Source organism: Mastigoproctus giganteus, chromosome 2 (assembly GCF_048544385.1).
Source record: "Mastigoproctus giganteus isolate SK-2022 chromosome 2, ASM4854438v1, whole genome shotgun sequence".
Taxonomy (NCBI): domain Eukaryota; kingdom Metazoa; phylum Arthropoda; class Arachnida; order Uropygi; family Thelyphonidae; genus Mastigoproctus; species Mastigoproctus giganteus.
Window position 1 is genome coordinate 199,813,197 of NC_143576.1, and position 13,634 is coordinate 199,826,830.

Genomic DNA, 13,634 nt, shown 5'->3' on the forward strand with positions numbered 1-13,634 from the left:
CCTTAACCATTGTGATTCACAAATGAGTGGATGAATATTAAAGATGATAATTTTCAATATTTATTATCTAGTTCTTCCATTATTTGTATAACATTCAGATAATGATAATTCCATAATCATTGAGAATAAACCTATGTTTACATGGAATTTTTTGTTGGAAATTACCTTAAAATAAGTTCCTGAAGTTAATAAAGGTCATGAATCATCCCATATACTGTGTATATATATAGCATATTTCTGGTAGCAAAATTAATAATGGAAAGTTATAGCTAACTAAAAGAACTGAGTGAAGTAAACAATACAAATATGTAAGAATATTTATTCTTGTCAAAAAATTTACATAATACTTTATATGTCAGTCATGACTTTAAAACTCAATGCTTTTTTAATCATTACATGCCTTTAAAAGATAATTTTATATATTCTTTTAATAGCAATTATTTGAATCAACAAATTTTCATTCCCAGACAGATTCCAAAACAGACAGCACTTTTATACAACATACCAGCAGTGAATACCTGAAGGAAATTAATTTAAGAGTTATCAGAATACGAAGAGCTTAATTATCTCTTGATATATCGACTAGACATGTAATAATAATAAAAAAATATTTGTAAGATTAGGTCTCACTGTATGTTTACATTAAATCTTTATGGTGATCTTTTCGTATGCTTGGATTCTACCATTTCTACATACTGAACAGATATAAAACTATAAAAAAAAATTGCATGCTTGGCTTTATGAAATACTTTGTATTTCACCATCTGCTTTCTGATATAGCAATGCATTTCTCTTTTTTTCGGTGAACTAGAACTCAACCAGAGTGAGCCTTAAGAGAAAGTGCTTCCTTGGTTACATTCTCTATAGATAAATTCCAGGTATTACTTAGATGTTTTCTTCAGCTGCCCTCTAACTTTTCTAAGAGTATCTCTTCTGATATTATCTACAATAAAATAAATATAAAAAGTTGAGAAATAAATTTTTTTAATACATATTACAAATTATATGTGCTTTACTAAAATCATTTAGATAATCACATAAAGTTGTTTGTTTGATTTCACAATTAATTGCTCTGCATAGGTTTTAAATGTCTTGGTCACTATTACAAGTGTCCTATGATTGAATCTGTAAACTGCTACAAAAAAAAAAAATATGGTCTAATGTTAACTGAGTGCTGTGCCTTAAATTAGCAGTAGTAGAGGCATATGATGCAAGAAAGCAAGCTTATACAGCATCAGCCAAAAAAAAAAAACCCTTCCCATTTCACCTATCCATTCGTTCCAAATGTTTGTCTAGTTCTGCCTTGAATTTATTTCAGCTATCAACTTCCACAATGACAGATGGAAGTTTATTCCAGCATTCAATTACCTGCTGGCTAAAGGAAAATTTCTGCACATCTATCTTTCCTCAATTTCAGTTCATGCCCCCTCAGGTTTGTAATCTGAGCAAGAGGAAGAATCCCAGCAGCACTGAGCCTGCTCAATCCATTCAAGGCCTTATACACCTCAATCAGATCGCCTTTGAGACACCTAGTCTCCAGATGCTGCAAGTTGCAGAACTTAAACCTTTCTTTATTAGAGCACCCCCTTTGTTCACCTCATAAGTCTTGTTGCCCTTCTCTGTACTTGTTCTAGCAACTCTACATCCTTCCTAAAATGAGGCTCCCAGACCTGTATGCAGTACTCAAGGTGTGGCCTGACCATTACAAGGGAATAATTACCTCCTTATTCCTGCATATCATTTGACACTCCATGACCTACTCTGGCAGCCTCTCTACACTACTCAGAAAATTTCATATCTGACTACACAATTACCCCCAGGTCTCTTTCATTCTCCACTACATTGAGTATAACACCACCCAGTTGGTATGTTACCCTACCCATATGCAGTACTTTGCATTTGTGAATGTTAAACTTCAGTTGCCACTTCTCAGCCCATCGCCCCAACTTTTCAAGATCCTGTTGCAGCAGCAGCATACTGTCATTAACAACCAGTGGTGGATTGTGACTCTGATGTTTGTGGGTGCTGCATCTTAAAGTTATATTAAATTGCCTTGGCTATAAGACATGTAGACATACACAGTAATAATAATAATAAACAAGTTAAAAATATTACAAAACATTAACTAGACATTTAAAAACAAAATCCATTCTTCGGTTTTTATTTGTTGAAAATAGATTAATAACTTTTTCATTCAAGTTTGGTGCGCTGTTGACCCAGCTTTTCTCTATTGAAAGCATTGCTAGAGCATTTAGCCTTTCCTATAGTGCTCCTTAAAAATGTTTTTATTCTTTTTAATTTTGAATAGCAGTGTTCAGGCTCTGAAGTAGTCATCGGAATGGTCAAATGAACTTTTATGAGTTTTGTAAGTTCAAGAACTTCAGATAGATTATTTGCTTAGATAAATTTCAGCAAGTCAGTTAATTTGCACTAATTGTGTAGATCACGTCTGTAAGAAGTTTTTCTCTTTCAGTCATGGGATACACCTCAGTAGTCTCCCATACCTCTTCCATGGGGCATTTTTGTATGAAAAATAACAAAGTTCTCCTTGTTAAACAATTTAACAGCAATTAATTGCTTTGTAAAAGAATATCTCTCACCTATGTCAACACTTATATAGTCGCATACTTCCTTCACTTCAATCACAAGTGTTTTTGAAGGATTTTCACAGTACATTGAATTCCTGATTTTTAGAATGGCATTCTTAAAGTTTTCTATATATTCATGTATTTTAACTGCCTCAATTTCTCGAGATTGCATTTGATTATAAATAAATTCCCTGTGAGGCATTATCTGATGAAAAAATTCTAACCAGAACTCAAATTTTTCATTACTCAAAATGTGCAAAATTCCAGTTGCTTCTGAAATCGCCTTATCTGCGTTTGCTGTCGCTTGTAGTTCCTCCATGCACTTATTTAAGGGTTCTAAATTTTCATAAACATGGTGCATATATTTAAGTTCCATCTTGTAGGGGAAGGTCGGGCAACATGGCTGTCCATATGCTTTCTGAGAACAGAGAGAAAATGTTGGTATCGACACGAGGTTCAAAAAGAATATTCTTGAATCTCTCCTTTCATCAGACTTGCACCATCAAATGTCTGAGCAACCAGTTTTTGAGTATTTCCTTTGAGGATTATGTCTAACTGATCTAGAATGCACTTTGATATTTCATCTGCTGTTTGGTTTTATGGAGTGAAAAAACCCCAAAAATGCTCAAAAAATTTTCCATTCATATACGTTCTGGAACATCAGTTGTGTCATCAGCCATGACAGCTACGAATGAAGCTTCTTTAATTTCTCTTTTTATTTCATCCTGGCATATTTGCAGCAAACAGTCATGAATATCATTCTGAATAGTTTTTTTAAATTCTGCATTACTTTCTAAATGGTTCTTTAAATTGGAATCTAATGTACAGGAGAAATTTATTAATCCTCTGAATACTCCTAAATTTTTAAAATCGTCTTTTTCTTTTATTCCTCATTTCTCATGTCCACACAAAGGAATTTCAAACTAGCCACAAAATTTAATGCAGTCTATTATTTTAGATAATACCTCACGATTCTTGGTAACTTTTCTGTTATGTTTGCAGATCGAAAGTCTGTAAGCTTCACTAAGCTGTTCTTTAATATTTACACTTGTAAATAAAGTGAAATCACATTATCAATATGTTTCTTCGAACTCTCATGCTTTAGCGTTTTTTCTTTCATTCTGTTTATGTTTGTCAAGACACTTTTTGTCCACGTTAAGTCACCTCTGAACAGTAAACACGGGATAACAAACAATGCATTTTTAACTTCACAATCACAAAGCCAACTTTTCCTTTGGTACCATTCAGTTTTAAAACTGCGAATATATTTCTTATTATTACTTATCCCCCGCTGAGAAATTTGAATCTTTGGTGTGGAGCTGCCTTCTTTTTTAATGGCATTTTTTTCTTGGAGAGGTAATTGTGAAAAACGAAGTTGCTGAAGTTTATTCACTGTCACACGATTTACTTCATGGGAAAGCATGGAGGCCATGATCGAATCAATTTTCACAAAATTGTGTGTTGTAGAAATAATGTTTTACTTAGACATCATTGTGTTTTTTTTTTTTTTTTTTTTTGACTGATGTTATATAAGCTTGCTTTCTTGCATCATGTGCCCTTCCTAATACTTATTACCTCATAATATAACTTCAGCTTACCAAGTTCAAGCTGAATTTGCAATTAAGCTGTAATCACATAATTACTCTGTTAAACGTTGAGTATTGACTTAACACTAATTATTTAGATACTTAATGGGAATTCGGGCAAATAACAAAAAAGACACCAACATTGTGGGTATGCACATATCATTTTTTTTTTTTTTTTTTTTTGTAGTTGTTGGCGCATCAGCTTCTGTGGCCATAATGCAACTTGCGATACTTGCAGTACTTTGATCCAAGCCCGAGGCGGGATTCGAATCTGCAACCTTTGGGTTGCACGCACCCATCATGGTCAACGATGAAATCTGCACTGCGTGCTTTACAGTGACTTTGATTCATTTCACCTATAAAAAATGTATATTGGCAAGTTGCGAATACACTGGTTGCCAATGGCAACCAACTACCAGATATTCACTGGAATGCAAAATGTTAATTGAACTTCAAAGTTGGAAACAATTTCATGTTTTTATTCGTTTATTATTGAAATGATTACTGGAAAGAGAGGTTGTGCATACTATATGCGGGTCCTGTTAATAAAAATATTCATTATGTTGCATTGTTTTTCACAAAATTTCATACAGCTCACTGTATATCTAGATTTAAATAGCTGGGGGTGCCGCCCCTGTTAACAGCTCTCCCGATCTTTGTATCATCTGCAAACTTTGACTTGAGCTTGATATACCATCATTAATATAATTGATAAATATACAAAACAACAATGGGCTGAACCCTGGGGATACCACTAATAACATTAGTCCACCAAGAGCAGTATCCATTGATTACCACTATCTGTCTTCTCCCACTCAGCCATCCTTTTATCCATTACAGCAACTTGCCCTTAATGCCATACTTCTCCAATTTGTACAGTAGTCTTCTGTGTGCAACAGTATCAAAAGCTTTCCTGAAATCCAAGTATATGACATCAAAATTATTTTTTGCATCCAGTTCCTTTGTGACCACGATATGGTATCCAATCAAATTGGTCAGACAAGACTTCCCCTTAACAAACCCATGCTGTGTCTGAATCATTACTGCTGTCTTATCGAGATGATCCTGCAATGCTTCTTTAACCAGTGACTCCATTATTTTCCCTGGAACAGAAGTCAAACTAACAGGTCTGTAATTACTTGTGCCACATTTTGTTCCCCCTTTGTGAATTGAAGACACATTTGCACATCTCCAGCCCATGGAGACTTCCCCTGAATCAAAGGGTGCTCTCATAATTATGGCTAAGGGTTTGCTTACTTCCTTTGCCACTTCCCCCCCATCCACCCAAGATGCCTTTATTATGTTTAATTTCAATTTCTCCTCCACTTTGCTCTCACTTATTACAAAATCATTTAACTCCTTGTTAGTGTTTGAACATCTGGTCCTCTCCTGCTTGAATAACTCTTCATTTGTGAATGTAGATGCAAAATACTCATTTTGTTTGCAGCTATCTGAGACTGATCATCTACCGTCAAGCCATTGATATCAAGTGGACCAATCTGATTCATCCCTTTCCTTTTAGAGTTTATATAAGTAAAGAAGTCTTTACTGTTATTCTCTGCATTCATTGTGAAAGATTTCTCATAAGCTGCCTTTGCTTGCCTAACCTCTTTGTGACTTGATTACAGACGAGCTAACCCCAGGGGCTCACTTCTGGTGAGTATGGGCTTGGCACACCCAGGGTCCTGAGCTGGATATCATCATTCTTCTCTTTCTTGGTGATTCCCTTCTACTTCTCTTTCTCTCTCAGGGTAATTCAGAAATTTTTTTTTTTTTTTTTTCTTGGCTTGTACAGCATAAGCCTCAAGCTTCCTTGCACCATATATCTAATAATCATATATACACCATAGGCTTCTGTGTCACCTGATAATTTATATGCAGCCCATGCATTTTCTTCTCTACCATCCTAAACCTAGAACAGTATTTCTTAGTTAGAAGAAAAAGCCTAGTAGCTCCCAAGATTACTTCCTTGAATGCCTCCTATTTAGAATTTGCAGTTGGTGTCACTGTATAGAACTTAAAAAAATCTCTGAGACCACCATAGTCACCTTTATGAAAGCAAAAACCCTTCCCTTTCCCTGTGATGGTAGTTGCATCTTTAAGTAAATCCCACATATGGCACTGTGATTACTGCCACCTAGTGGTTCCTTTATCTGTAAATTCTTAATGCATAAATAATCACTGCTGATAATCAGATCAAGAGTGTTACTCCTTCTGGTTGCCTTTCTAACATGCTGCTATAGAAAACAATCATCCAATAAATCCACAAAAGCCTTGCTAGTGTGGAAGTGACCAAACCACAAATTCCAGTCAATATCTGGGAAGTTAAAATCTCACATCATAAGACACTGATTTACTGGCCCACTCTATTTCTCTATAATTGTTCATTGTACTCATCAAAGTCATTAGGCCTATAACAAACTCTTACCCTCATTTTTGCTTTCCCAGTGCTTATGTCGCACCAAACTGACTCAACATTGCACTCACTACCTATGTCAACTGGATGCATTTCCTTAGATTTTATGTGTTTCTTAACTAACAGCATAACCCCCTCCTCCCTTCCTATCCTGTCTATTTTTTCTGTACACATCGTTCTCCCCGCATTCCTTATATCTGTATGATACCATGTCTTTGATATCCCAACAATATCTACCTTTGGTGTCTTGACCAGCACTTCAAATTCATCACATTTATTTACTATATGCCCAGCACTGGTGTACATGCAAGTATACATGCACCTGTTCTTATTCCTAGTTACTCTAACATGCCCATGACTCCCAGCAGTTCCTGAAAATCCCAATAACTTGCTTTCTGGGTTGCTGCTCATTCCAATTAAAGCAGTGCAAGAATCATTTTCACCTCTGTCTGTGGCTACTGTTAATCTATTAGTCTGTGAATCCCCCCCCCCCAAGCTAGCAGTTTTCTGATCCGCCTAACATTGCCTAGATAGCATCAGCAAATATTCTTGCACCCTTTCTATTTAAGTGTATCCCATCCCTGTAGAAGGAAAAATCTTCTGTTAACAAGCACAGACCACACTGAAAAAAATTCTACCTCATGAACCTTGCACAATCTCTCCAGGGCCGAATTGATTGACAAGGCTCTCATCATATACTCCCTTCTTTCAAATTTAACCCTAACTCAAGACTTCTTTTCAACATTGACCTGTACTTGTTAATAAATCCACAGATCTCCTACACTTAATGTCATTAGTGCCAATGTGTACAATGATATCACCTTTTGTGTACTTAAAATTCTATCAAAGAATACAAAAAAGGAAACTTTAAAACAAGTATGTCTGATAATAATGACAAAAAACATGCACTGTTATTTTTGTCCTTGTCCAATCTGCCTCTTTGAGTTTTTTTGTTCTCAGCAGATAATAAACACATAACATAGACGAAATAAGATGTTAAGTAGGAATAATGCAGCCTATTTTAGCCTTGCAAAATGTTGGATCAAAATAGAAACACCCTATTAGGATTCCTAGCTCCATCCCCCATTCATACACTGTAAATTTAGTTTATAGGGAGATTGTAAATAGAAAAGTTGTAAACCATCATTTACATGTGTGTGTTTATTTGGGGATTTCTAGTGAAATGACCACTTTGGAGACAATGCAGCAATTTATTATTAACATATTGGACATAAAATAAAGACTGATTCATATGGCTTGCATTGTGTATTATGTCTATACTTATACACATAGTTGATTTGCTTGTGAAGCAGATTGAAAACCTAAAATAACTCAAGAGGGAAACCACTACTCCCTTCAAACAGGTCAACAACATTAATTCCTCCAATATGATTTGAAACCAAACTTTTCCCAACAAGCAACAAAGCCACTATATTATCACAAAAGACACATACAGTGTTCAGTTACAGCAAGTTGCAGATCATGCATTTATAATGATGGTAGTTGCAATGAACACTTACATTAGAATTATGAAAGTGTTTACATAAATGCAAGAAAGACAAACTGACACTAAATTCCCATTTCACAGAGCAATGTTTTGTTGTATTGACTTTATTAACTAGTTTAGAATTCCTCATTTAATGTGTATTATAGCAAAGCTTTGCTATAATACACAATACTTTGCTATAATAGCAAAGCAAAAAAAAAAAAAATTTTTTTTTTTTTTTTTTGGCTGGTGCAGCATAAGCCATAGGCTTTCTTGCACCATGCGGCCGTTACTAATACTAAAGTAAAACATTTTCATATTTTTACCTACAGCATTGTTATTCATGACCATATAAAATTTCCCACTTGTTTAATAATTTTTTTTCATTATACAATAAGCCCACATTGTATTAACTACATTCCTCCTTTATTTTTATTAGTTTTAATAAACATTAAGATTTATAAAAATAAAGTTTTGCTTTTGTTTATATGCTGTCTGATGAATAAAACAGTAATAACATGAACACATTCTTGAATAACAAGTTATGGCAAATGTGTGTGTACATGTGTAAATGACTGTACATAAACAGGAAAAAAAATAATAAAAAAAAATTTCAAGCCGGATTTCCTGACATGCTTTCTTAAAAAGAGCCCATTTTGGTTTGAGAGTGCCAAATATAGCTGAGGATGCTCAATATGAAGCTACTCTCCAAATGCTTGCTCAAAATATTTACCATGGTATTGAAATATCAAGTGATGAATATGCATTTTACTTGTTAACCAAAATAATTCAAATTAACTTGTCAAATTATTTTGGTAAAAAATGAGGAATTTTGCATAAATTGTGTAGCTTTAAACTGAAACACATGCCTAAAAGGCAGTGTTTTTCAGTTCAATTACCAGTATGGGTTTTTTTTTTTTTTTTGTAGTTGTTGGCGCATCGGCTTCTGTGGCCATAATGCACCTCCCAAGGTTTTTGCAGTACTTTGATCCAAGCCCTAGGTGGGATTCGAACCCGCGACCTTTGGGTTTCCAGGCAGGCACTTTACCCACCCGGCTAGCCCGGTTGGCACCAGTATGGTAATTGGTATGCCATAGCCTAGTGGTCAGCCACGCGGGTGCATAAGTACACGTGCCTTGAGGACCGGGGTTCAAGCCCGTGACTGCTGAATACGGTGCTGTTTCTTGTAAACTCCTCTGACTGTTTGGTCGTCCCGGAGTATAAACAGAAAATTTATTTTTTTATTTATGTCTATTTTATCCTCACTTTTTTTTTGTGTGCGTGGTATTAACCTTTGTAGATTATATTTTCCTAAAAAGGGCATGTTTTTCAGTTCAATTACTAGTATGCAGTAACCACAAAATATCTACAAAACTGCATGAAAAAAAGACAAGCATAATTAAAGCGAAACTCTAGATAAAGAGAAACAGTTAGCATTAAAAATTGCTGCATAGAATATGTTTATAATATATCAAATTTTCAAAATATACCTAAACTGCGAAATTAGCACAAAAATTTTAGAAGAATTACAGTTTACTGTAGTGGGGAGGGAAAAAAAACACCAAGTGCCTTGAGAACATTATGGAAGAAAAGACCAAGGTGTGTGACTCTGAGGCATCTGTATTTTTTTCCCTCTAGGTAAAATTAATTGTGATGAATAGTAAGATGTAACTGTAAATTATCAGTACTTACTTGGAGCAACCGTAACTGATATTGATCAAGTTTTTCATCCTTGATCCTTTCTGGAACAAATTTATGAGATTTTCGTAGCATAAGCTGCAGATCAGAGATTCCCATAGTTTTTATTGGATTGATACCATGATCATTAATTAGACTGATCAAATATTCTTTATAGTGGACCCTGAAAATAAGGTTTTTAAATCAGAATGGATGAATAAAAGGGTAACTGTGTTCACTCAAACAGTGAATAAAAATACTATTTCTTAACTATTACATATTCCCTTTTGCATTGCTTTCTTGTCAGCAAAGAAATATTAAATACGGTTTTCAGATGTAACCACCAATGCTACAGATTAACTAAATTGACATCAACCCAAATGTCGAATAGCAAGCTTTGCAATTCAAGGTAATTTGCGAAAACTGGATAAATATATATTTACTGAATAATATGGTATTTCATGTAAATTTACAACATAAAATAAGATTTAGGCTGTATCATAAAATCTGATATCAGATTGGAATTTAAAGTTTATTTGTATTCTACTCTAAATTTATTCTTTATTTTAAATCCAGAATAAAATTCATGCCAATTATGGGCTTGGCACACCCAGGGTCTTGAGCTGAATATCATCATTCTTCTCTTTCTTGGTGATTCCTTTCTACTTCTGACTCTTGTTCTCTCTCAGGGTAATTCAGAAATTTTTTTTTGGCTGGTGCAGCAAAAGTCTCAGGCTTCCTTGCACTGTATGGCTAATGATAATAATAAAACTTTTCTCTTTGAAATTTATGCTTCATACCAATTCTGAGGTGGTGTGAGAAGGGAGGGAGGATAAAGTTTGTATAAAAGAAATGTTATAGAAGTTATTTTAATTTGGTTCAATCCACGTTCAATCCATGCCAGAAAAGCAGACCAAATTCCTTTTTTGGAATTACAGCAAATTCCTGATTGGGTGTATAAATTATCTGTGAATGATATAATACTACAGGAAGATATTTCAAAGCAGCAGTGGAAATCAAATAAATCTCCAGCGGGAGCAAAAAAAAGATCTCTCTTATCAAAATCAAATGCAGTAGACCATATGAATTTTATCTGTGCATGATTTTTCACTTTTTTAAAAATCTTTATTCAATGAATTTACTGAAAATTAAAAATAACTTGTTTATAAACTGAATTAAACTATGCTTTTTTCATCTTTATCTTTCTCACACACTTTTACAGTTACATGTATCCAACAGTGTATTTATAATTGTATTGTTCTTTCTAAGTAACTGAAGGAAAGGGCATTTAAATTTTTTTAGAACTTAAGTAGTTGAAAAATTTACTGACTTATAAAATCACACATTGTAACAAGTTCTTTTAGTCTCTCTCTCTCTCTCTCTCTCTCTCTCTCTCCCCACCCCCTTGCCATTTACAACACTCTTATTTTATGGCTTATTCCAGGTAATGAAGAGAAATCGTGGTTTTTTTTTTTTTTTTTTTTGTTGGTCACAAACACAAGGTATTAGAACTTGTACTTTAGTACCATGCACTGGTTGAAGGTTGAGAAGACAGCATTCTGGGTGGTAGACTCATCAGCCACTGCAATACCAACACTTTGCTTATTAGAGGCTTGAAGTGGGGATACCCATGTTTAGTCACCAGAGCAAAGTTCCAGCAATCCCCCCCCCATCTCTTCCATCATGCAGTATGATTGATATCTTTTGAGGTTACGATGGGCATCATGTGACTCCAATCTTCCTTGCATTTCGAGGGTACAGCTCTAAAACAGTGTTCGCAGGAGGGCCACTAGATAGTTCACCAGATTGAACGTATTGGTAACTCTCCAGGAGGCATCCAGATCTTGCTGCCTCTACTCTGATAGTGACCGGGGGAGTCCAAGTAGTGTTTGTGTGGGGGGCATTATCAAGACCATGATATGTCAAGAAGTTGGGTATATTCTTGCCACGTGTACTCCATATCCAGAAATTTCATTACTTCATACATGTCCTCCCCACCTTTTCTTACTACTGAATACATCATAAATGGTCAAACTAAAAGAAAAGATATAAACCTCCCAAATACTTCATCGTTCATTTCAAAAATATACGTAGTCTAAGTTCCAATCTTAATGATGTCCATTTCCAAACCCCAATTATCAGTTGATTCATCCACTGCTCATCTCAGTTGCCTAATTATTTGCTGTTTCCTTTTGCTTGAAAGGTGGTACTTTTGCATATGTCTACTCTGATATATATTCCCTTTCAGTCTTAGTAATTTGGAATCTCCTCTTTTTGATCTTCTCTGGCTTAAAATCTCTCTACCACATTCTGTCAAATTCATCTATTGCCTGTACCATTCTCCCAACTCCACTAATTGCTTTGAACTTGTTGACGTCCTCTCTCTTTGAAACTTGACTTTCGCCAGTCCAATTTTCCTCATTAGTGAAGTATTTTAATGTTCACAAGTCCAGCTGGCTTCAGATTTTTAATCAAACAGACCCACTTGGTTGAGATGCTGACATTTTGAGATGCAAATTGCAAGATGCAAATTACACCTCAATCAAATCTCTCCTTGCAGGTGTCTGCAAGGAGATCTGATTGAGGTGTTTAAAGCCTAGACTGGATCGAGTAAGCTGAATGTTAATGGTATTCTTTCACTTGCTGAGACTACACACACGAGGGGACATAAATTCAAATTGAGGAAGGATGGTTGCAGGATAAATGTGCAGTAGTTTTCCTTCAGCCAGCATGTGGTTGATTGCGGGAACAGGTTTCCATCTGTTATTGTGGAAGTGGATGGGTTGAATAAATTCAAGGAAGAACTAGACAAATTCTTGGAGGATACAGATGAGTCAGCTTTTTTTTTCTTTTTTTTTTGGCTGATGCTATATAAGCTTGTTTTTTTGCATCATTTGTTTGACATTACTACTACTTTTGCACTAATGACCTCGCACAGATTGTTCATTTACCTACCAGAATACCAGATAATTCTAACCACACAGCCAGCACTCTTGATCTTTTTCTCACAAACAACCCGTCCAAGTACACAGTACCTCTAGGCATCTCAGATCACAACTTGGTGATGGTTTCTTCTCCAATGGGGCCTTTCTCTTGTGGCCATTCTCAACCTCATGTTGTTTGGCGTTACAAGAATGCAAAATGGAATGATCTGTGAGATTTCTTTTCTTCTTTTCCTTGGTCAAACTACTGTTTCAAACCTTCTGATGAGAAATTTTGCTCAGATTGTATCAATGAAATTATTCTGTTCCACACTCCATTTTAAAGCTTGTCATTTATCACCTAGGTTTTTCAATAAATGTGCTACGGCTGTTCAAGATGTTGTTTTCATCCATTCAGTCACAGCCGACTTTCGGAGACTTAATGGGCGAGCTGTTTCCATGCTGTCTGGTCTTCAACAGCTTCTTCCAAGTCCTTCATTCTCATGACAGTGTCACCCTTGATGTGTCGAGCCAGCGTGTTCTTTGCCAACCTCTTCCCCTTGTTCCGGTGACCTTTCCTAGCATTATTAATTTTTCCAGTGAGTTGGATCACATTATGTGACCAAAATAGGTAAATGGTAGCTTGTTAACCTTGTCTTCCAGTAATGTTTCTGGCTGGATGTGATCCAAAACCTCTCTGTTTGTAACTTTTGCTGTCCATGGTATGCGTAGCAGTTTTCTCCAGCACCAGAGTTCAAAAACGTCAATTTTTCTTCTGTCTGCTTTTTTCATTGTCCAGCTTTCACATCCATAGGTTGTTATGGGAAACACTATAGCATTAACCATTCTGATCTTTGTTGTAAATGCTGATGTCTTTCCCTTTCCAGAAATTTTCCATGCTCATCATTATGTTGCATCCAAATTAAATTCTTATTTAATTTCAGGGCCAGTTTTTCCACC

The 13,634-nt window shown here is 35.3% G+C and overlaps 1 protein-coding gene across 1 annotated transcript in view; it reads right to left on the reverse strand.

Annotated features, from left to right (window-relative positions):
• Positions 1–459: 459 nt before the first annotated feature.
• Positions 460–13,634, reverse strand: part of LOC150089906 (uncharacterized) — a 550,032-nt gene continuing 536,857 nt past the window's right edge. The window contains exons 22-23 of the mRNA XM_090389700.1: positions 9,769–9,937; positions 460–943 (exon numbers count right to left, since the gene is read on the reverse strand). Coding sequence (XP_090245826.1) covers positions 899–943; positions 9,769–9,937 — 214 coding nt within the window. The 3' untranslated portion in view covers positions 460–898. The remainder of the gene's footprint in view (positions 944–9,768; positions 9,938–13,634) is intronic.